The 25,339-nt window shown below is 34.9% G+C and overlaps 1 protein-coding gene and 1 long non-coding RNA gene across 5 annotated transcripts in view; both read left to right on the top strand.

The window, feature by feature from the left end:
- Nucleotides 1-25,339, top strand: part of lrp8 (low density lipoprotein receptor-related protein 8, apolipoprotein e receptor) — a 290,837-nt gene that overhangs the window by 210,159 nt on the left and 55,339 nt on the right. For all 4 annotated transcript variants that reach the window (XM_087255654.1, XM_087255652.1, XM_087255653.1 and 1 more), the window contains 2 exon segments: nucleotides 7,592-7,711; nucleotides 7,966-8,091. In XM_087255654.1, the coding sequence (XP_087111780.1) occupies nucleotides 7,592-7,711; nucleotides 7,966-8,091 (246 nt within the window).
- LOC147843581 (uncharacterized) lies at nucleotides 1,841-4,675 on the top strand. Its single transcript, XR_015493853.1, has 6 exons — nucleotides 1,841-1,897; nucleotides 2,215-2,321; nucleotides 3,299-3,425; nucleotides 3,600-3,685; nucleotides 3,996-4,038; nucleotides 4,136-4,675. It is a non-coding gene; the product is annotated as an uncharacterized LOC147843581 (long non-coding RNA).

Here is a 25,339-nt window from a genome sequence, read left to right on the forward strand (position 1 = left end):
TGGTCAGTTGGTGTTTCTGTGTGGAGATTTGCATGTTCTTCCCGTGTTCACGTAGGTTTCCTCCGGGTGCTCCACTTTCCACCACAGTCCAAAGATATGCACTATATGAATTGGGTAAGCTTAATTGTCCGTAGCGTATGTGTGTGAGTGCGTATAGATTTCTCTCTTTTTTCTCAGTGATAGGATGTAGCTGTAAGGGCATCCGCTGCGTAAAACATATGCTGGATAAGTTGGTGGTTTATTCTGTTGTGGCGACCTCAGAATAATAAAGGGACTAAGCCGAAAATAAAACGAATGAATGAATGTATTAATAAATTAGGGAATTACCATGACAACTTTAATGTAATAGTTTATTTAACTTCGGCTCACCACCCTTAATCAAGTTTATTTTTTGGCCGTTCATAAGAAAATGTTTAGGCGCTCTGCATTAAATCATGACATATATAAGCCTCCTTTTTTCTTCATAATATTTAAAAACCTAAAAGTTATTTATGCAAGTTAGTTTGGCATTGCTATTGAGGTTGAGATTACACACTTAACCTTCATAAGAAAAAAATAAGTTACTAACCAAATGCTCAGATTCTCTTCTAGCAGCATGTGGCTGTATAGTAATTTGATGGATATGGTATTTAGGAAATGCCAACACCTTGCTCTCAGATCTCCCTGTCCTCATAGTTATGTTCACTATTTAATGTGAAACACATCGTCTCATTGAGGCTCTTCAGGATACTATTCATTTCCTCCACTCTAGCAGATGAGATTAGTGCAGGCACCTGATGCTCCGAGCCCAATGCATTCTGGGCTGGCTCCAAGTGGGCCACCGCAGCTATGCATGCTAAATCTCTCGGCCCGGTGCCAGGGATTACACTTCTGTCACGTTCACCAGTGCATCCTTTTCTTGTTATACATGCATCATATGTGGACTGGAGAAAATGCATTTTTTTTTGCTATACAGAGAACGTCCCTGACTTGTGCATTTCTCTTACCCACAGGCTTTGTCCTTCGTCCTCTCTCAGCCTGTCTCCTTTCATCGTTTCTTTCCCCCATTTTGCTTGAACTTCCTGTAGTGTTTCTGTCCCTCGTCTATCTCCTGCTGTCAGCTGCTCCTCAGCATTAGCATCAGCTATTGTTCTCTTTCTCCTTTTCTCTTCCTCTCCTTCTTCCTTCACCTGTCTGTTTTACTCTGTCAGGGTGCTTTGTGAGTGTTGTATAGTGTGTGCAAACCAAGACACATCATTTATTTGTTTGTCTACTACTATTATTATTATTATTATTATTATTATTATTCATTATCATTTCGGCTTAGTCCACAAATTAATCTGGGGTCGCCACAGCGGAATGAACTGCCAACTTATCCAGCATATGTTTTACGTAGCGAATGCCCTTCCAGCTGCAACCCATCTCATAAAAACATCCATACACACTCATTCACACACATACACTACGGACAATTTAGCCTTCTCAATTCACCTGTACCACATGGGGAAACTAGAGCACCCGGAGGAAACCCACACAAACGCAGGGAGAACATGCACACTCCACACAGAAACGCCAACTGAGCCAGCAGAGGCTCGAACCAGCATAATATTATTATTATTATTATTATTATTATTATTATTAGGGGCCAAGCACCGTAGGTGCGTAGGCACACAGCAAATTCATCTGAGTTAAATTCTCGGTGTTGAAGCATTTCAGAGTAAAGTGTTGACGTTAAAGAGTTAGTTTTTGATAAATGAATATAATAAGAGTTAGAATTTATTTTATTCAGTGCGAAATCAAGGAGTTATCTTTTCTACACTTGGTGGTGTTATTTCCAACATCCGGGAATTCATGCAGCCCCAGTCACTGAAGAATTTTCCAGACGCCATTTTCCATCTGAGGTTTAGAACAGCAACTGGTGAGTCAAACTACCTAAATGTTGGTATTTTACTGACTTTCTTTAAGGAAATACAGTTGTAAACATATTGTTAAGTTAATAACTTAAGAATGGAGTGACAATTTTAATCTTCTGCGGTTCATTCATGGTCGTTTGTGTATCTAGCTTAACTGCATTACTATTCACTTCTTTTCAAGAATGTTTTTATATATGCTCACGCATACATAGTGCATAAAAACATCAAATGTACATGTTCAACACATTTCTGTCACGCTTAATGCCATTTTGTTCGGTACCCATCTGTAAAATAAAATCGACACTTCTCCTTTAATTCGAAGCAAACTAGCGAGGGAATCCCCGGAGCAGCCTAGCCTACTCTGCCCGGATGCTAACGGCAACACAGGACGGTTTCCATAAGCTCTGGAGAGTTTCTAAAACATATCTGGTGAGTAAATGAACATATGCTTACTTGTAAAAGGCTTTCTGACTAAAACATATAATTGTTTGTTATTCGTGTACGTTAATTTAGTTTATTTTAAACACCGCGGCCCTTTTAAACTGGTTCATTGGTGGCCGTCCATATACGTTACCGTTAGTTGATAGACTCGCGTGATAACGTACGCTTGAATTATATTAAGCGTTGACAACCATTAAAGTCGGAATGTTAACATTAATGTCTTTAAATGACCGCGTTTGCACTTTCTCAGACTTTTAAGGTTACAGAAGTCTCCCGGAAGTTGTGGGACTAACATTAACGTTATCCCGCAAATGCACAGAGACTCCCAGATGCCCAAGTAGATGCCCGCAAATGAATGATAATCTCCCGGAAATCGCGCGTCTCCCGCCCGGTCATTAAACACTTTGCACACCCCTCTCCACGACTCCACCGCATCCCTCCCAGCTCTTCAGGTACGTCGCGCGCAAGTCACCCCCACCGCTCTTTAGGTACGTCGCGCGCAACTCATTCCATTGTTCTTTAGGTACTCATTTCTCCCGCTACCTCCCGCAAATCAACTCTGTATCCCCCGAAAATTACTTTTCCCAACTCGGGATGTCTGACGTTAGTAAGTTAGGCTATTTCTGTTGTCAGGAACATCTTAGTCAAGCTTTTTCTCCCGCATGATATTGTGCTTAAAACTATAGGCTAAACTTAGCATGTACTGTACACAACATTTCCTTTTTATTAAAGACAATTTAGTGCGTTGTAAACAGCCACCTGTCTGTAAAATTAATCAACTGATTCATATTTGAGCAGCCTAATGATGATACAGGTTTGATTTGTAGATTTATTATCAATAATCAACATCTGAATCAAAAGATATCTGAAAAAGTGTGAGGCATACTTTGTGATGTTCATCTCTCTTTTTTATCTGAAGGTTATGCATATGTGTTAGATACTAATGTGTTGTTGTTTTTTAACAGCCACAGTTCTCTATACAATAACTCAAGACCCTGTGACGGTGGCTGATTAGAGACAGATGGTGTATTTCCAAAGTTGGTGAAATGACCAAGCACACCTTCTTGGTCATATGTGGTGATAATAATGAAGGTATGTTTGATAAAGTTCTGTAATTGTTTCACAATAAGCTGAGAGGGTATTAGAGCATTAAAGAATAATGAATGACATGAAGGTGATAAGTTTTGTATTGTGGGTGAACTGTTACTTAAATAATGTTTTGCTCTGCTTTGCACCTTTTCTCTTCTGCTTATCCTAATATTTTAGATTATATTTGGACCTGAAACATCTGCTAGACTCCAGTAAAGGTGGCCTCAATACTGGACCTGAAAGGGCCTAACAAGTTGAATATGGTAAAGAAACACGCACGCACACACACGCACGCACGCACGCACACGCTTACAGAAAACTGTTGTTTATGAAGTTTATGAATATTTTTTACACTGTGGCCAATATTTTGGGGAAGTCAGCATCACTAAATGATATAAAAGATTTTAAGCTCCTCTAAATTTTGCTCCAAGTGTTGTGTTAAATTCAGGATTCTGGACAGACAACTGCCTGTTTTTCCAGTTCTAGTCATAGTGGTTAACCTAATTGTTTTTGGAGATTCAACAGTGATGTATGTGTTTTTTCTACTTTTCCATATCCTGTCACCTCAACCAGCTGGGAGAGTCAAGTTGTGGATCATCATGAAGATTTTCAAAAGGTGAGTTTAGATTTCTTGAATGTTTTATTTACTTTAAATGTTCTTTTAAATATATCATAGAATTTGATTGCAATTTGTTTTCAAACATTTTTCTTAGGAGTCTTGAAGAGTTCTTAGATGAGCATCACCCTATATCCGTGCATCAGGAACCACCAGACGAGCGATCAGCAGCTACTACTGTACATCGTCATGGATAAAAAGGTCATCCTGTGGCTGGGAAGCACATCTTTCACAGGACATGCTTGATGAGATTTCCTAGCTCCAGTTTGTTTTCACACAAGTTTACAGCATTTATACCTTCATTTAAACTGCTGTGTTTGATATGGAGGACCAAGGAAACACCAGAAGTGAAAGATTTGCACGCCAAGTTGTTTAAAATGTTATTTCAGAAGAAAACTATGAGTTCAGAAGTAAACTATGAGTGACGATATATTGAACTTTCAAATTGCTCTGATAACACATCAAGTTTGGACCAAAGGACTGAAACAGCCTTTTTGAGCACTGGTCATACATATTTTGTTGATACTGTCTGTACTAATAAAACATTTAAAGCATATTTGACATTGTTGCATTTTAAAAACTGAATGAATTGTTGAAGTGGTGAATGTTTTCAAATAAAATGTTTTTTCTTTTGTAATTTACAGTCTATTTGACCTTTTTACCATATTTACACTCAAGAGAGTTGAATAAAATAACAATATATTACACCAGGCGGTGTTAAATATAGTTACATTTTTTTAACTCTGCCCAGAGTTAAAATTAACCCTTACTTCAGTGTCAAAGTGCCAACCCTTTTGAAAGTGTTGATTTAACTTTGTTTTGAGTGGACCCCATGAGACACTTTCAAAGTGTTGAAATTAACACCCATAGAGTTGTTTTGGGTCCCCATATTTTGCTGTGCACCTATTGCTTTCGTTAGTGTTCTTATTTATTATTATTATTATTATTATTATTATTGTTGTTGTTGTTGTTGTTGTTGTTGTTGTTGCTGTTGTTATTATTATTATTATTAATAATAATAATAATATAAATCTATGAATGACAGACAATATTTACAAAAAATATTTATTTATTTATTTGTTTAGTTTTATTAAGGATTTTCAAATAGAACAAACAACAAAGGCAAAGACAATCAGACAAACAAACAAACATACCATCCCCAAGCGTTGAAAATTAAATAAAAATTTACAAATGTATGTTTAAAAAAAATAATAATGATCAAAAATTTATAAAATAAACAAAACTAAATAAAAGAAGCCAGAACTGTCCTTAAATAAAAAGTTAAAAGTTTATGTAGAAAGGAATGAAGAGGTTCTTAATGTCTCCTGAGTTTGTCCTGTTTGTGGTTGAGGTCATAGGTTAATTTTCCAAAGAAAGAAAGACTGACAACTGAGAAATCCACATGGAAATAGTTGGAATTTGAGAAGTAGATCATTTTAGTAATAGAAATTTCTTAGCCAGAAATGTAAGAGTTGTAGACAGAGGTTAGAGCTCTGAGCAAAAAGGTCTTCAGGAATGTCATTCAAAAAAAAGTGAGGGGGAGAAAATGAAACATTTTCCAATCATCTCCTGGATTGTGGAATGAACCCTTCTCCAAAATAGATGTGAACACAGGACCAAAATACATGAATAATGTGCCCTTACAAGTTTTGCAGTTAAAACAGGTCGGAACAAGCTGGGAAAATTTGATGCCGCCTAACAGGTCTAAAATAAATTTTGTGGAAAAATGTTGTTCTTTTATGGAAATTGAGGTACATTTTGTAAAAGTACCATAACTGATCTTGGACCAATCTTCAAGATTAAACAGAACTTCTTGGTCCCGTTACCATAGTGGTTTCAAGGAATCATAAACAGAGGAATCAGAGTAAACTAATGAGGCACAGAATTTAGAAAAAAAAACCTTTAAAAGAACTTACTGACAACATGGTTTCTTCCAGTTCCGATCATTCAAAATGAAATTGGCTTTGCTTTAACAGAGACTCTAGAAAATTACAAATTTGAAGATTTTTAAAAAAGTTTTCGGAGGGAATATAAAACTCTGTTCTAATTCGCTTAAAAGATTTCACAATTTCAGGATAATATTTATTAATAAATTATTTATATTATGTATGTTGCAGTATTACTATTATTATGTTGAAGAGCTATATAATTCAACAAATATTTTGTTGCAATAATAGTTTGTAAAAAACGTGTAGCTTGTGTTTATTTTTCTTTTTATTATTATTATTCACTAATTTAAAACAAAAATATTGATATTATAATGTATACCTCAATATATAGAGAAAGCATATTTTTCTTCAGCTTTTTTTATTGTTCATCATGTCTCAACTATTTTTGTCAGAATAATTGATCAATGGCATAAGAATTAAACATACTTTGATAATTATTTTTATTTTGTATTATTACTATTATTACATATTGTTTTTTTATTGTTATTATTATTATTACCAATTCATATTGTTATTATTTGCTGTTTCAGCATGTGCGAAAACAGTTAAAATAACAATAGTAGAAAGTGTTTTAAAATTTCAGGCTCAAAAATAGACATTAATATTAAAATATTCTATGATAATTGTAGTAACAACTATATATATTTATATATATGTTATTTTTATTTATTTTTTCCTGCATTCAAGTCTTGAAAAGCAGGCACACTGTAGATATGAAATATAAGAGTGATATATGTGAATTCTTCCTGTCATCTTTAATGGAGGGAACCTTCACCCAGTGCCTACATCTGTTTGTTGCTCAGAGAAGAATTATGGAGTGCAATACCAGCGAGACCTTTGCCATATTATTCTGTCACTCTCTCTTACAGATTTTCAAGCTTTTAAGGCTAGTCTTTCAGTTAGATTCCACTCACCTCATCACTTTCTTATAACGTCTTCAAACCTGAAGCTCAGCCTAGGCAATAGCTTGATTGCTTTTTTTTTGACTGTTTGATTAATCCCTTTTAATGAATTTAATCATTCAAAATGTTTGAATTTGATTTAAGAACGTTTAATTTAGTTATTAATTGTTGTTTATTAAATTATTGTTAAACTTTTTAAACCACTAACTGACTTGACATTAACAGAGTTGACATTTTCCATCATTTTGTGCTTTAGTTCAGGATGCTAACCTCAAACCAGATACCGCATGGTCTTAAACAGAATTATTTGCAGTTTTGTCCTATTATTATTATTATTATTATTTATTTATTTATTTATTTATTTTTTATTATTATTATTTAGGTTGCATCAATGTCAACTCTAATGTGAAATTTTCTGTCTGGTGGTTTATAGTGGTTCATGTCACTAGAAAAAGAGAATCATTATTGTAGCCCTAAAGTGTGTGCGTGCGTGCGTGTTTGTGTGTCTGAGAGCATTTTTTTCCCCAGTCTGTCATGATTGATTTTTTCATAAAGTGTTCAAGCTCAGCCTAGAGAATGAGAACCAAGCAGTCTAGCCGTCAGATGTGTCAGTTTGCCATGAGCTTTTACAGTTAAGTTTCTGCCAGTCATTGTGACCTTTGACACCACCTTTCTTGTTTTTGTTATTTTTTTCCATTACAGGACTGAATGAATGTGCCATAAACAATGGCGGCTGCTCTCACATATGTAAAGACCGGCAGATCGGCTTCGAGTGTCAATGCCCCTCGGGCTACAAGCTCCTGGACAAGAAGACTTGTGGAGGTAACATCAATACTGCTTCACATACTGACCTTTTGATGCTACACAGCCCTACATTGTACCCACTTTCCCAAGAGCCAACATTGCAAGCATCTATGATTTGTTTACTCTTAGCGTCATCACTTTGATAGTCGTGAAATCCCCAGATGGCGTTTGCAAGCATCATTTATCTTGTCTGAGGACACTGCACTACAAAAGCCTCTGTTCTCTCTGTCTCTCTGCTCTGTTACTAATGCTTTTCTGATGGTCCTCGCCAGACATAGACGAATGCGAGAACCCAGAGGCCTGCAGTCAAATATGTATCAACCTCAAAGGCGACTACAAATGCGAGTGTTACGAAGGCTACGAGATGGACCCAGTTACCAAGACGTGTAAAGCAGTGGGTAAGACAGTATACATTAACATCTCCATCAATCACTTTTCTGAACAGTGTGGCCTGATATAGCTGACTTTTTCCAGCCCAAAAGCACAAAAATAAAACACCCAAAATATTAAAATAACTATTTAAATCAGAAATTAGCCTAGTTATTGTAATGTGAAGTGGGACGCTGTCAAAGGAGTGTGGATCCAAATGCAGGGTTTTTTATGCAGAGAATAGTCAGGCAAGCAACAGTCAACACAGAAGCAAACAGATGTTTACGGGCAGTCAAGAGTCATGGTCAATAAACAGGCAAATGGTCAAAGTCAGGCAGCAGACAGGAATAAACATACAAACAAACAAACAAAGCAAGGGTCTAACACGGAAAGCAAGGCTTTCACTCACAGATAAAACAAGACTCAGCACTGATGTGTGTGTCTGTGCTGTTTTTAAAGTCCATCTAATCAGTCTTTGAACAGCTCCCAGCTGTGTGAGTGTAATCAGTCGTGGTCTGGAATGGGTGTGTGTGTGGTGCATCACTGGAACTTGCTGTCAATTATTGTTTCCCTTTAGATGTTGATGTTAAACTAAGGGTATTTGACATAACATACAATAGTTTAGTGTGTGTGACAAGTGAATGGAGAAAGAAATTAATTGAAAACCTCATATCACTGCAATTATTTATTGCCCATGCTTCCATTGAATCTAGTGAAATAACTACTGAAAGAAAATGTTTACAATAAATAAATGATAATTACCAGCAGGAGAGGAAGTAGTTAGATGTACCTAAATCACAGAAATAAATATAACATTGGTGACACAAACCGGCCAACGTCATCAGCATGAAATGCGTATCCTCCAATTCCGTTCGTACCTGTAACACACGCATGAAACAACACACCCACATACAAACAAATGCACACACATATACCTAAAATACACTCTGTAAGCGAACATAACACGATATACTAGCAGATTTGTAGTCCGTTAGCCATCTGCACAGGCTGGATCACTGGTGATCGTGACAGTTACTTTAATTGTCATATTTTTTTTAACCACACAGCGACCACCACCAGCAGTCACAGAATCACAATAGTAAAATTACAACATAACTGGATCACATCACAATACTACATTTACATTTACATTTATTGTTCCATAGATTTCACCTATTCGCCTATATATTGTAGATTTATTTGTTTAAAGATAATATTTAAATAGTTTATAAATTCTTTGCGTTAAATATCCTGTTAAATGAAAGTATTTTAGATGTTAGTTTCAGTCTGTTAGTTTAAGGATATCAATTAGCTAGTGTGCTCCAATGTATCTGCAGTAAATTTAGTGAGCCTAAAGATAATTCTTATGATTATCATACGATATATTGGCAGCTCATGAAACAATGACTTATTTGACACAACAGAAGCAGGCCACAGGAGTTTCAGCTTCCACAGCAGCTCCATGGATTCCTAGTATAGATTCAGGTAGATGCATAATGGCGTAAATGCATAAATTTGTCCCAGTTGGCAATTTACATTATTTTGAACAAATTGAGGTGCTCCTGTCGATCAGTGTATGTTCGTTCTTGCTGTCAATTGCAGGAAAAAAAGATCGATAAAAGTTTTATGATTATCCGCTGTTTTCCGAGTTTTACTGCAGGCGCTGCTTGTAGCACGTGCTCGCGAATGGGAGTCAGATTTGTCTGGGAGTCAGTTTTTGATACAACTTTCCTTCACCAGCTAATGCCTTTAACTTTAAAGTTGTCCAAATGATGTATTTCATATTAAGTATGTTCATAGAATGTAATCTTTTACTTGTATGAGCTCTAAATAACAGCAGAAGTTCAGTGTTCCTGAACCGAGCAAGAATGGCTTTACCTCGGCCAGTTCCGCTGGAATTTTTCTCTGGCTCTGATGCATGTTTTTACAGTGCTCAGCAAATATAAGTACACCCCACACAAATCTATCTTTTACATTCATATTTTTAATATGAAGCTATACAATATTATTTTGGGGCATATAAATTTACACACTGCACTTAATGACTATTTCTTCAGCTGTCATCCAGCCTATTGGGTGAGCTGGAAACACACTGAAGTTTTATGCAGGCAGGTGAGGCAAATGAAGGACAATAAAGATGAGCTTTATTAGGTCCACAAACCCTTTACCATTCCAAAAGCATGCCATGCTGCAGCAATACCATATGCTTTGTATTTATACAAATTTTAAAAAAAAGAAAAATCAAGAGCAACAAATAATTAAAAATTTAGTTAAACTTTTGTAGGATGTAATTTTTTTTGCAACATTTTCCTTGAATTTAATTGTATTATCTTTCACTTTCTAAATATGTTTTTCACTAAAATATTATTTCAATAAATATATCTGTTTAATAAATCTGTTTTGCTTAAATGCACAAAAATACCTTGCCCATATTCACTGAGAAAAGTAGAAAAATATTCCATTTTAAAATGGGGTGTCAATTACGCTGAGCACTGTATGTATGGATGAAATATCATTTGTTTTGTGTATATCTAATGGGCAAGGTTTGCCGTCATTATTCTGAAATTTGTTCTAGAGCACACAGTTTTGGCTGAGTTTCATAACTTGACATCCAGCTGTTACTATCTTTAAAGTCATGTTTTTGGGTTATTTGTGGCTGAATTTACTCAACATATAAGCTGTTAATTATTTGTATCCTTGATGGAAGAAATTTGTTCTTTAATGTTTTTTAAGACACTTGTTTTTTCTTATTTATTTACACATCAGTTTTGTCTAACTGTTTTATGGATGTAATGTATAATTTTTTTTCAAATCTGCTTTGTATTTGGCAAGTAAATTATTATTGCAGGGTTCTTGTTTGTCGTATAAAGAATATGGTATTGCTGCAGCATGGCATGCTTTTGGAATGGTAAAGGGTTTGTGGACCTAATGAAGCTCATCTTTATTGTCCTTCATTTGCCTCACCAGCCTGCATAAAACTTCAGTGTGTTTCCAGCTCTCCCGATAGGCTGGATGACAGCTGGAGAAACACTGTCATTAAGTGCAGTGTGTAAAGCTGGCAAGCAAAACCGTTCCCTCGGGCTAAATGGCACACTCACAACTTACTGAAGTCATTTCACTCCTCAGGAATTGCATTCTGTTGTTATTGCATTCAAGTCTGATATATCTTTTTATGTGGGTTTGATAAGTGCAACAAAAAAACTTTCTGAATCTTTTTGTAAAGTAACTTTTAAAGGGACAGTTTACCCAAAAATGAAAACTGAGTTATTTATTTACCCTCAGGTCATCCATGACGTAGGGGTTTTTGCTTTACAGTAGAACATTATTGCAGATTTCTAGCTGAAATAATGGTCATTGGTGACTTATGAAATTTAAAGGTGACCTATTTTGCAAAAAAAAAAAAAAAAAACTTTTATAAGGGGTTTTTAACACATAATAATCGCTTAGCAACTGTCTGTGACTATTACTTGCTTCTAATAGTAAAATGTATACATTTTAGTTTTTATAATCACACTTCATAAAAGCAACAGCTGTTTTCATCCACTTATTTTTATGCGCATTAAAATGTTAATAAAAACACCAAGATGTGAATAAGTTTTGAAAATGCGCATAAAATCATTTGTGCATAATTGAGTAGGATAATCTTTTTATTTGATAAGTATGTGCATTTAAAAAAAGTCATGTGATTTTGTTTTAAGAGATCGTGGGATGATACAAATGTGTGTGGATGGACAAACCAGCAGGCTGACTGCATTTTAAAACATCTGAAATGTTGTTTTGGTCATTCTAAAATGCTGTAACAATTTCAGTATTAATGTTACTATATTATTAATTACCTCCAGAATAGACGAGAGCATCTGTGCTTCGTGTCTCACGCCTTCAAATACTATAATGCATTCATTGCTTGTTGGCATTGTCTTCCAAGGTGCTTCTGAGTAATTTATTAAATGAAGAAAAGCTTCACGCAGCTTCTTCTACTGCATCAAATTCTGTTTTTACTTTTGGTATTTGGCCCCAGTTAATCAGGAAGTTACGATTTTGTTCTCTTTGACTCATTGGATGGAAACTGCTTTAGTCACACGTCTTTTATGCAATATTGCTATTTTGCGCATAAATTGAATTCTTATTATGAATAGAAGCTAGCTTCTAGCATAGCTAGTGTCTGCAGAAACACTTTGATTTACATTGTCTCTTTGTACATGTCATCAGAGAGGGAAAGCACTGCATAATAGTGACAATCTATTCCTTAATAGCATAGGACGTCAGTCTGGTTTTTGAATCTGCAACTATGCTGACACATAGGCATTTGTAGCTCCACCCTTTTTTTGAAGCCCTGCCCTATTTTTAACCCTTCAACTGCCTGCTCTATCAAACGGTTAACCATGTTTTGACTTTTAAATGAATTATTATTGAAGTCATTTAAAGAAAGACATTTAAATAATGGTTTACACTAAACAGCATTGTTGATTTGCAAGAAATCAAACGAAAATAATGCTGTTCAACTACTACACTTGATTTTTGTTTTATTGTAAAAAAAATTGAAGAAAACATGTTAAATGAGAATCTAAAATATATTTTGTGGCATACTCAAAAAATAAAGATGATTTAGTATTTACATTTTTTTATATTTTTTTTAAATACTTCATATTTTCAGATTTTTTATAGTATATGTATTAATTCCAGTACTTTTACCATAAACCGACATATCACCCTCTACCAAGTGGTTGATATTTTTTAATCACATAATATTTAATTAAATAAATTATGTGATGTGTTGAAAAAACATGCATTGAGTGTCAATTGCAATTGTTGTTTGCTAGTTTCAGCTTGGCGCAAGGGTTGTTTTGATGTTTTGTAACACCCTGTTTAAATAGCAAATGGATTTGCGCTCATATGCCCATAGACGTTCTGGTCTAAAAAAGGAAGCGTGTTTAGGCGCATTGCTATTTTGAGGAACTATAATAGTCTGTTCAATAGATCAGATCAAAGCAGGTCTATAGTCCAGCGCAGAGCGCACTAGTTGTGTGCCTCAATGACACATTGCTTAACACACACAGGGGGTAAAGCAATACAGAAATATCTTCACAAATGAAAATGAATCATTTAAATATTACAAAAAAATATTATTTTCTAGCCTACATAAATATAAAAACCACACTTTTTCAGTTTATTCATACAAATTTGCTTTTGTATAATGCTATTATTATTAGCAGTATTATTTATTATATGCATATTTATATTTGTTTTATTAAAAACAAGCTTAGATTTGCCCACTTGTCAGGTTTTAGACCATATGGGGCATAGCATGTATATTAGGAAATAACTCCGTTTTTTTTAACACATTTCGTTATTGCTGTTTATTTATTTGTTTGCTGAAAATTAGAACTGAATTTAGAAATAGTTTTGAAACAAATATTTGCGCTTAACAAACTAAATTAATTATGTATAGGCTATGGATGTCTGTGCGTACAACACGTTTCCCTATCCACGAGAGTGAAAGTGAAAGTAGAGAATGAGGAGGCGCATCTCTTATTCTCGTGCTGGAAATACTTTGTTTAACTGTTTTCTCTATGGCGTGATGCAACTAACTCTTAAAGGGAATGGGAAATGAGACTCTGATTTATTCTCAAAACACACATATAAATCATTAAGAGAATAAGCTCAGCCCTGTTAGACTATGCGCCACTGCACAAAGGGGATTTTTTCCTCCCTAAAATAGCAAAAGTGGATTCTGACATGCCTTTAATGCATTTGCGCCCTGCGCTTTGGACTTTTGCGCATGGATCGTCAAAATAGAGCCCTAGGAGTTAAGTTACTTTTTTTGTTGGTGGGGCAGTTAAAGGGTAAAGTGACAGTCACCAAAATGGCACAATTAGGATAAAAGCCTAAAATGGGCAATTTTACAGAGTTTTAATTCATTATTTGTGGGGTATTTTGAGGGATTGACTCTAGGGATATCAGAATGTATAGTCTGTGGTGAAAAGAATCTTTTTAAATTGTCATTTGCATGCCAATTCTGTCTTTATGTACTTCAACTGAATACATACTGTAGCTGTGGATAACTGTAGCAAATCTTTTGTTTTTGTTTTTTATAGTCAGTCATGATTGATTTAGACTGTTTATTCTGCGATATAAAGTGGAATAACAGTACACCGTCGAAGATTACAGATGCTGATTTATATTAAGATTAGACAGTTGACATTTTTCAGCCATACTAAATTCTCTTTCAAAGGCTACAGGGATCCGTGGGTTTTAAATCATGCACTTCATGATTTTTCTTCAGCGTTCCACCTTTTTTGGTGTGCCTAGAAAAGCTATTAAATATTTTTAATAGCTTGATGCTTTTGCCACAGGTATATCTTTCAAAACGTATAACAAACAAAAAATCCTTTCGTAAGCATATCAGACTGAGGCGCATCAAAGATGAGAGGGAGGTGTGCTTTTATGCACAGTGTTTCCAGTTTTCTGAGCATGACAGTCATTTTTCAGACACAATAGTAACTGAAAATATGACCTTTGAGTGCCAATATGAGCTATAATGACTTGCGATATGAAAAGAGAGTGAAGAGAGCGTTCAGTGACCCTGTTAGGAAAACGAAACATGACCAAACCAATTTCACAGACTTCACATTCAGGTTTTCTAATCTTTCAAGTGCACCAAAAAGCAAACACAACAAAACAGAGCTTTTATATGTGGTTCTTAAGAAATAAGCATTAGTGTTTAATACTGGAGCATTTTAACAAAATATTCTGTTACATCTGAATTAACATGGTCAGATTGTTGAGAACACAAATATTATAAATGCTGTGAGTACACTTGTCACTCTTAAAAAATGAAAAATCATCTTTAAAATCACTGGAGTAAATTGCTAAATTAAATGATAAACTACTTTTGAACAGTTATTTTATAGTGCAATAACATTTCACAATTGTACAATTTGTACAGTATTTTGATGAAATAAATGCAGCCTTGGTGAGCAGAAGAAGCTTATTTTAAAATATTTAAAATCCTACTTACCCCAAACTTTTGACCAGCAGTGTAGTTATCATGCAAATGCAGGACAAAGATTCTAAATATTAGCATGTAGACAAAATCACAGTTATGATATTGACTCAATATATATATTTTTTATCCATTTAAAAATAGTTTTATGTAAAGCTGAAGTAGAATACTTGTTTTGAACGAATCAAATCACTGTCAGTGATTCGGTGAGTCATTAAGAAGGACAGCAACTTGCTTTGATTGTATATGAATCAACATTTTTAACACATTGTTAAATTGAATGATTCAGTGGATGATGTGTTATTGCCACCACCTACAGTATACTGATGTTTTTAGTGTAATATTTATTTATTCATGGCATTCCAAATACAGCCAATTTATCAGCTCAACATCACATTGTTTAATCATTATATATACATTATATAATGTAAATATATAAAATATATATATATATATATATATATATATATATATATATATATATATATATATATATATATATATTTTATATATATATATATATATATATATATATATATATATATATATATATATATATATATATATATATATATATATATTTGTTTTATTTCAGCTAGAATAAAAGCAGTTTTTCGTTTAAAAAAAACAATCAAAATTATTAAGGTCAAAATTATTAGCCCCTTTAAGCTATACAGTATATATTTTTGAGCTAGATTTTTTTCGATAGTCTATAGAAGAAACTATCGTTATACAATAATTTGCCTAATTACCCTAACTTGCTTAGTTAACCTAATTAACCTAGTTAAGCCTTTAAATGTCACCTTAAGTTGTATAAAAGTTGTTCTGAAAAATATCTAGTCAAATATTATTTACTGTCATTATGGCAAAGATAAAATATGTGAGTTATTAGAAATGAGTTATTAAAACTATTATGTTTAAAAATGTGTTGAAAAAATCTTCTCTCCGTTAATGATGCACGGATGGTGGTTATATCCGCGGGCACTGTGGATAATCTGTGGGTCAGGCGGGTTGGGTAAAAATAAATTACAGTATGATTAATTGCGGGTGGGTTGCGGGTGGATGTAGCAGGACATGGCAGTGGACCATTAGTTTCAGAATCGGAAGATGAGACACCCAAAATTAGGGAAGCAAGAATAAGTAAGTGCACGAGAACTGTTTAAACTTTCAGTTAGAGGAGTCATCAGAGGATAATCTGCTATCGTTCTGGAGAAACAAGATCGCTTATTTACAAGACTGCAGCACCTTGCAACGAGAATCTTGTTAATTCCTACAACAAGTAGTGAATGCTCTTTCAGTGCAGCTGGCCGCATTTTGGAGGCGAAGCGGAATCGCCTGAATTTTACTATCAGAGATCCGCAGATTAGCTCACTGAATCTGCTGTTAATATCCACAGTGACCTATCATTTATGCCTAAAACAAAGAATTAGAATTATTAAAGTGACGATCGGGTGCAGATATATAAATCAGATTAAAGTATGTGTATTGTTTGTTGTTTATCCTACAATGACAAAAAAACTGAAAAGAAACCTAGTTTTGGATTAATGAAATTACTAGTCATGAACAAATGAAAAGTATTTTCTTGAACTTGTTTGTTGTGAAAGTCAAAGTGATTTATAAAATGCCATGCCATGCCATGGTGAAAGAAAGTAAATAATAATAACAGTACAAAAAATAATAATAAAGAAACAAATCAAACACATACAAAAAAAACAATTAATAGTGTAAATAATATAAAAAAATTTTTTACTATTACAGACAAGCAGGAGCTTTACATAAATCTAAAATTGTGTAAATATTGTTCTATTAGTGTATTAGTACTAAAGTGTGAAAATGCTGTATTATACTACAGAGCCTCAAACATGTCATATGCCTACAGCTCTCCTATTGGCCAGTAATATTCTGCCGTCGTGAGCCAGTAGAGCTTGGATCTGAGGCATGTAATTTGGCCTTAATGTGAGCCTCCATTGAGTGACACGATCGAGGGGTTTATGGGTAATGACTGGCACTGCCACATCCATCAGTCTGTCTCCTTCTCTTTCCGGTGTTACATGTCAGTCAAGGTGTTTCACCCACACGCGCATCATTTGATTATCTTCTTGCTTTCACTCCCACCTGTTTTCTGTCTCTTTGCTTCCGATGTTTGACTCCAGTAAGTGATGAAACTGTGTCACGCTGTGTCTCTCTGGGTGTCTGCCAATGGGATGATGCCTGTCTGTGTTGTGGAGGAAATCGAAAACGTGTTCCGATGTGGAGTGTTGTCTTCAGGACTGATGCCACACGGTTATTTGTGAGCTACCTTTGTGAGCAGCTGCAGGGATATTGAATGAAATAGGGGAAAAGGGGAAGTCCTATGGAGAATTGTAGTGGATATTGAGAGGGTGGCTGAAAGACTTGAGTTAATGAGTGTGTGTGCATGTGTTTGTGTGTGACTGTGAATGAGGCAGGCTGTTGGAGTGATATGATGGCACATGAGAAGAGGATGATGGTGTATCTGAAAAGTGTGAAGCATAAATTGAAGAGTTCTTGGCCTTTTCTGATGCAATGCTTCAGCGGAAAAACAGAATAATTGTCATTTATTCTTATGTGATAGTTATTTTTGTTTATTTTGCATACAGATTTATTGGAAAAGCATAACAGGAAACTCTTGCTTAGTTAATTTACCAGTATCCTGTCAACTTAGCCTGTAGCTACAGAAAATTAGACAACAACAACAACAACAAAATATACATAATAATTACATATTTAAATTGTGTTGTTTTTATTATTATTCTATTTGGGCAAATTAAGTAACATGCATATTTATAAAGTTTAAACATATCTTCATTGAAATGAACTTAAAGCTTTGTGTTACTTCATATACCCTGTCTGTAGTACACACACAGTGTGTGTGTCAGGGTTTCAAGAAAAGGAAAGGAGCGAGGATTCAAATGCATGGACACAAAGAAACAACACAAGCCATGTGCTCACGTAAAACGGGACTAGATCACGCAGCCCTGGTTAAATGGGTGTCGCCACAATGTAAACACAGAGCCACTTGCTTTAAAAAAAACACCAAGGTGAGACTGAATGCAAGACCTGAGTAAAACTTGTTAAAACAAGCTTGTATTATCCTTGTAAATTTGGTAACTACAGTGAGGATACATTTTGGAAATCAAAACAAAAGAACACAGAAATCAAGTCCACTAAAGGCATTGCAGGTACAATCATAAAGAAAGAAAGAAAGAAAGAAAGAAAGAAAGAAAGAAAGAAAGAAAGAAAGAAAGAAAGAAAGAAAGAAAGAAAGAAAGAAAGAAAGAAGTGTTTTAGATTAAATATAGAGAGACATGTAAATTATTTGTCATTTAAAAGTGATAGGAATAAAACAGCCAATAAAATAGGCTTTGTTTTTATTTACATTGTCTTACTCTTCGTTGATTATATGACCTTACAGAATGAGTAACGGATACATTTATTTAGGCCTATTAATGAATGGGAATTCAACAGCATCCATAAGACTTTTTTTCTAAGGTGCTGTGTTTTGTTGGTTTACCATACTGTATACAGGGTGCGAATTACAAGGGGTTTGGAGGGGATTGATCCCCTAATTAATGCCACATACCCCATGAAGGACATCAAAACAAGATGTATGGAGTCAGTCCATTGATACTTTAATACTATTATTTCCCTCTGATATGCATTTAAGTAATAATGTTATTCATTAAAATAATTGATAATATAATTATAGATTTGACCACCCCTAAAACCTTTGTAAAACATAATTTTGCCAATCAGTCTATTCTAGGAAAAAGTCTGAAATTGGATGATCTAGAGCACCGACAGACTTGGTGTTCACAATATTTCGTGAAATATTTGTTTGTATCTACATTTAGCCTGAAAGTAAAGTCAAATTAGATGCATAACAAAGTTTGTAATTTAACCTACAGTAACATTTGAAATAGATAATCAGAGAACACTGTAGCTCAGAATATACGCTGAAAGGCTGAAAACTTAAATATGTTTTATTAATAATCTAGTAATTAAAAAAGTGACTGAAACATGTATTACACAAACTCACCGAAAAAGTTGTTTCCCTGATCATCAGTGTATAATTCGCACACAGTGTATATAGCCTACTTAAATTGACGTTGTTAGTTTAGAAATGCATTTTACTTTACATTTGATTCATTTTGTTTATTTCTCCGCTATTTTTCAACCTACTTTTGTTTACTTTTAGCCTATTATTTTTGTAGTTGGGACTAGTTCCGCTTGTCACACAGAAGTTTTAGAAATGGCAAATGATGCAATTTTTGTAATTACGTCGCAGCATGCAGTTCATTATGAAGCATATTTAAAGGATTGGAATAAGTTGTTAGAAGTCCTTGGTAATACAGGATCAAGCCAGTTTAAAAGTTCGTGTCATTTTAAAAAAAAAACTTATTAGTCAGCACTGAAGGACCTTCAGAGTGAAGATGCTTAATGCACATATGGCCTTGTGAGAAAGTGCTGATTTATGCGTTTCGCAAATAAAAGCTGTCATGACACCAAAGATGGCCATCATGCTGCTATATGGAAATGTGATGCAGCCAAAGCTGGAAGTGTCATCGCTTTCTCTCAGTTTCTCTTTCTCTCTTTCTCCACCTGTCTTTCTGAGATTGATAAGTCCAGCAGATGGGTAACAGTGATTGAATCCTGACTCTTGCGGAAAATGAAAATATTTGCTGACGATACAGTGGCTCATGAGGGCTTTCTGAAGAGCAGCACAACACAACACAATCTAAATGAGCTCTCCATCCACCTGTCTGATTCACCAGCACCGCTCAGAGCCTCAGCAGAAAAAATATTTGGCTTTGACTAGATGAAATATGAAAGAGTGAGGGATGGGTGGTGAGGATCTCATCCATCAGCTCCACTCATCTCCTCTACATCACTGCCAAATCTGAGCGTCACAACTGACCACACAACACCTGCTGCACATTATATGTTATGCTTCACTCTCCCTCTGCATCATTTTAAGCTTTTCCTCATTCTTTTTTTACTTAAACACGTTGCTATAAGGATCAGTCTTGTATCTTTATATTCAACAAGCTGATTCCTCACTAAAAGTGATATCTTATTTTTGTTCTTTCTTTTAACACCAACATTCAGGTTCATTTAGCACTTGAACCAGTCTCTTTCAGTCCTATACAGTCATAGCATGATGGAGATATAGCATACTCTCCTGTGAAAAATTCACTTTCAATTATTCCCCATCTAATCCTTAAGCTGGTCTTTTTAAATTCAGTGAGCTCAAGGGAATCAAGAAAGATACTGCATGTCTCCAACTGATCAGTGGTACTTTAGAAAAAAAAGTGATTAAATACACTCTAAAATGTCATACTGTACACAATGTCATATTTTGCAATATCTGAATATTTTGTTTCTGTTCTATGGCTTATTTTTTCCATACAATGTTTTGATGAGGAACAGTTTTTTTTTTCCCTCAGAGAAAACACTCCCTGGTTATATCATGATGATGTTCAGTTTTAGTATGTCCTGTTTGCATTTACTTGTTGTGTCACTGTCAAATTTGATCCGACAGCACTACCTACTGTGCCACTGCGTTGCATATATATATATATATATATATATATATATATATATATATATAGGGTGAGGCAGTGGCGCAGTAGGTAGTGCTGTCGCCTCACAGCAAGAAGGTTGGAGTTTCTGTGTGGAGTTTGCATGTTCTCCCTGCCTTCACATGGGTTTCCTCCGGGTGCTCCGGTTTCCCCCACAGTCCAAAGACATGTAGTACAGGTGAATTGGGTAGGCTAAATTGTCCGTAGTATAAGAGTGTGTGTGTGGATGTTTCCCAGAGATGGGTTGCGGCTGGAAGGGCATCCGCTGCGTAAAAACTTGCTGGATCATTCCGCTGTGGCGATCCCGGATTAAAAAGGGACTAAGCTGACAAGAAAATAAATGTGTATATATATATACATAGTTAGTAAATCAAATTACTTGATTAATTTAGATTACTAAATTAATTACTATTACAGACTATTACAAACTATTACAGATTCATATTCAGTATGCACAAAAATAACGTCCACGCCTTTTCAGAGATATTCTTCACGTGTTTAATAAATACCAACATTTTAACACCAAAAGACCAATGCCAATTTGTAATGTTTTGATTTAGAGGCTAATTTGTATGAAATTGTACTGTCTCATTCAGACATTTTAGTACAATTTGCTCCTCTCTCAATGATGCCATAATTAGGGCTTGGGTTTTCGTACAACTGAACTCATATGAATTCATACAAATTAGCCACTTTGTTGACAAAACACAAAATAGTTTTGTTTCCTCACAACAATTTTCAGCTGAAAAGATAGATTGCACTGGTGCAAGCTAGTAGTTAATCTGGTCCTAAACCTCTAGTGTGGACTTTTCGCCACAGTTTGCAACCCTACCCAAATGTGTAAAGTTTAAAAAGTAAAAAACAAAGAAGCAAATTGTGTTGCTTATCAATCACATCATCATAAACATACCTGAGGAGTGCAGGAAAAATACCTAAATCACAAGACAATGGCATCATATTCTTTTTCTCAATATGGATTGTAAGATGTCTGGGCACGATGAGCTTATTACAGATGAAAAGCTGAATGAAAGCATAATAGAGGGCACAGGAAGGGTACAATGAGGCTTGGGAGAACAGATTTTTCCTCTGGAACTTTTTTCCTCTGAAGCCTTTTTTTTTTGGATGTGAGTGGATGACAGGATGAAAATGAATTACACCCATATCAAGTGGGGGGAAGGTGAAGGAGAGCAAGTGACTGAAAGTCAAGTGCCCTTGCTGCTAAAAAGAGCGGATAAGCTAATAGGGTCAGTGATGTTCTGTGTTGGCATGACTGAGCACCAAACCACAGTGACTAAGCTGCCCAGTAGTACACAAACACACAGACACACACAAACACACACACTCATAAATCTGCATACACAGATTTGCAGGGTAATTACCTGGAAACATTCAGACCCACTGCGGCCACATGTCAATAACCCAGAAAGCTGAATCACAGGTGCACTGCAGACTCACAAACACACACCAGTCATGGTACACTAATGATTCAGTTCACATTTTAGCCTAGCCTGCAAATCAAATAAGCAATAAAACAAAATGATGTGAGTGCTTTTACACACACAATTATATGCACTTATACTAGACGCATGGTTATATTGGTGCTTTCCATAAGTGTGTGTATCTAATTAGTAAATAGTGTGAGTGCAAATCAGTCACTGTGTTTAAGTATAAAATGCTCTTATGTGTTTACCCATACAAGAAGACTGGCTTTAATTTTTTTTTTTTTTTTAACAGTAATCATTAAAATGCCAGCTCCCTTTAGCTTCCTTTTCACAACATTTGAACTGCGTTCCAGCAGGCTGAATAATTGAAATGATAAAATATTCTTCTCCTCTGGGAGCATTTTAATCATTTGAGTTTCAATGTTTTCACCGTCGCCCTGTAGCACATTTACACTCTGATACTGGTGGATTTCATTGCAAACTCTGCCGTATAGTTTTCTTGCATCTTTGTATTTGTAGTGAAATTATTTTACCCAGAGGCTGGTCTTTTAAAATGGTAGAGATAATATGGAGTTATCTGCAATATATGTATTTGTCTGATAGACTTATTTAAAAATGCTCAGAGAGAAATGAAAAAGATACATCAAACAGAAGTTGGCACACAGTAAGGGTGCTTTCACACCTAGACTTTTGTTTCGGAACCTGGCGTGTCTCCCCAGTTAGCACGGTTCATTTGGCATGACAGCTGAGCAGGAACTCAAAATAAACCCTGAAACTTTGACCAATGTGAGGAGAATTTATTCGCACGTGACTTTTATCTCTTTTGGTTCGTTTAGAAACTTTGCTGTGTGAAAGCGAACAGCACCAAGTTTTACACAATTTTAATCCCTGTTTCGGAACAAAACTGGTGTAAAAGCACCCTAAGAGTATAAAAAAAACATATTAGCATAGTTTATTTAATTTAGGTTTAAAGTGTATTTTTCTTTTTTTTTTTTTTTGAAAGTGTTAAACTTTTATAATTAACAACTTTAACACAATAAAGGTCAAAAAGAGATGCTAACAGAGTTCATTTATGTCATATTGTCATAAATGCTTTTTTCTGTCCATTGAGTTGTTGAATATTGTAGAAGTCTAGCATCTAATAAATTTACAAAACTATTTTTACTTAGTTGCCAGATTAAATTTAAGTGAAGTGTCTACTTTAATTATTTAAACAATATTCATAAAATTATGATGCCGAAATGCAAAAAAAAAAAAGGTTCTACATATTTACTATAGGTTAAAAAATAAATGACATGCTTTACATTATTTCAAATAATGATAAGTGATCAAATTAAAGTTTCAGATATATGCAAAATGTGCCTGGTCACCTTTGGTAATTTGTGGTAAAAATATTGTATTATTTATTGTGTATTGTTTTTAAAATAATTCTGTAATAAATTAATAAAACAGGATGCATTATAATGTCCAAAAAAGCACCGTAATTGTTTTCATATATTGTGCTTCAAGTTTGGTTTAAGTTTGTGGTATTTCAACACAATGTTATGGCAGATTCGTAAGCTTTTGATTTAGTGGCTAACTTGTGTTAATTCATACAATTTGGTACGATTTGCTCATCCCCCTATGACAGTTGAGTTTAGGGGTGGGGTTGGGTGCCACGCCTCCTTTTTAAAATTGTACTCGATTTAGCCATTTAATTAGACTGATTTAGCCACTAAACTGACAAAACGTAACATACTTCCGTTTCCTCATAAGATCAGGCTGGGTATTTTGATATATGCTTAGACTTTTCTCAAACTTTTTTTTTGTTCTGTAAGAAGCAAAAGCCTTTTTAAAACAATTAAGATGCTAAAGATATTCTTCTGATGTTTATTATCTCAAGATGCCTAATGCCTCATTCACACTAGCAGCAACTTTGTAGCTGTCTGTCGCTCTGGGTGGTGACCTGCTGCAAACGCGGTCTGTGTAGATATATACAGCACGAATACAATCAGCCTCTGAGTGAGAAGAGAGAGGATCACACGTGAGCTCTACTGGTGCTCCTATTGGCTGTCGCTCTAGAAAGTCGCTCTTCATTTGCGTAAAGTTGAAGGATTCTTAACTTTGTTGTGTTGCTCGACACCCACCTGGGGCCTGTTTCAGAAAGCAGGTTAAGTTAAAACTCAGAGTAGTTTAACCCTGAAATGAGAGAAACTCTAGGTTTTCCGTTTCAAAATGGCGTTTATTAAACGTTTATTAAACTCGAGAAAGCAGGGTAAGTCAAGCCTGTTTCTAAAAGAGAGTTAACTTTAACTCAGAGTCAGTTATCGTGGTAACTTACTCTGTGAATCTAACCTGGTCCGGAGCAGGTTTTATTCTCTAAACTCTTGAGTTTCTGTCGGTCTCCTCCCCTTTTTAAAGATGAAGCGGTATTTCTCGCATTAGCCTTAAGTTTCCACACACCTATTTTAGAGCTCATTTTGGAGATGTGCATAAAAAAGATTGATGGAAACGTCATGATTCACATAACTTTTGAAAATACGCATAATATAACGTGCATAACTGAGTAGGTTAAACTTTTATTTGATAAGATGCACATAAACTACGAAATGCACTTAACAAATTATAGTATGTACATTAAAAAATGGTTTGTTAGAGATGATGATGAAAATGTGTGTAAAAGGACAAACCAGCAGACTGAGCACACTGCAGAACATCTTAAATGGTGTTTTAGTCATTCTAAAATGCATTTACTGTTTCAGTATTAGTGTATATTATCAATTACCTCCGAGCGTCTGGAGCGTGTCAAGATCTCCGCGTCTGGCTTCAAACGCCCCCACGTGTTCATTGTGTGTCAATTGTCTTCTGAGGCTCAGGTACATTAATTAAAAAAAAAATCATTGATGCAGCTTATTCTACCGCAGTAAATTCTGTTTTTACTGTTGATATTTGGCGCAAGTTAATCAGGAAGTGACGATTGTGTTCTCTTCGACTCTTTGGATAAAAACGCTGCTTTATTTTTAGGCGTTATTCCAGTTTTGCACAAATTTATGTAATAGCCTATATTTAGATGGAAACACAGCTATTGCCTACATTTTTGTCACACACAGAACAAAGTCACGTACGAAGCTTGTCCTTTTTTTTCATAAATAATTAGCTTAACCTTCGACATGCACTGTTACTAGATTAATGGGATTATTATTCTGTTTAAAAATAATTTTATTACTGCTTACCTTCTTAATGTTATATCAAC

This window comes from Danio rerio, chromosome 6 (assembly GCF_052040795.2).
Source record: "Danio rerio strain M-AB ecotype USA chromosome 6, GRCz13ab, whole genome shotgun sequence".
Taxonomy (NCBI): Eukaryota; Metazoa; Chordata; class Actinopteri; order Cypriniformes; family Danionidae; genus Danio; species Danio rerio.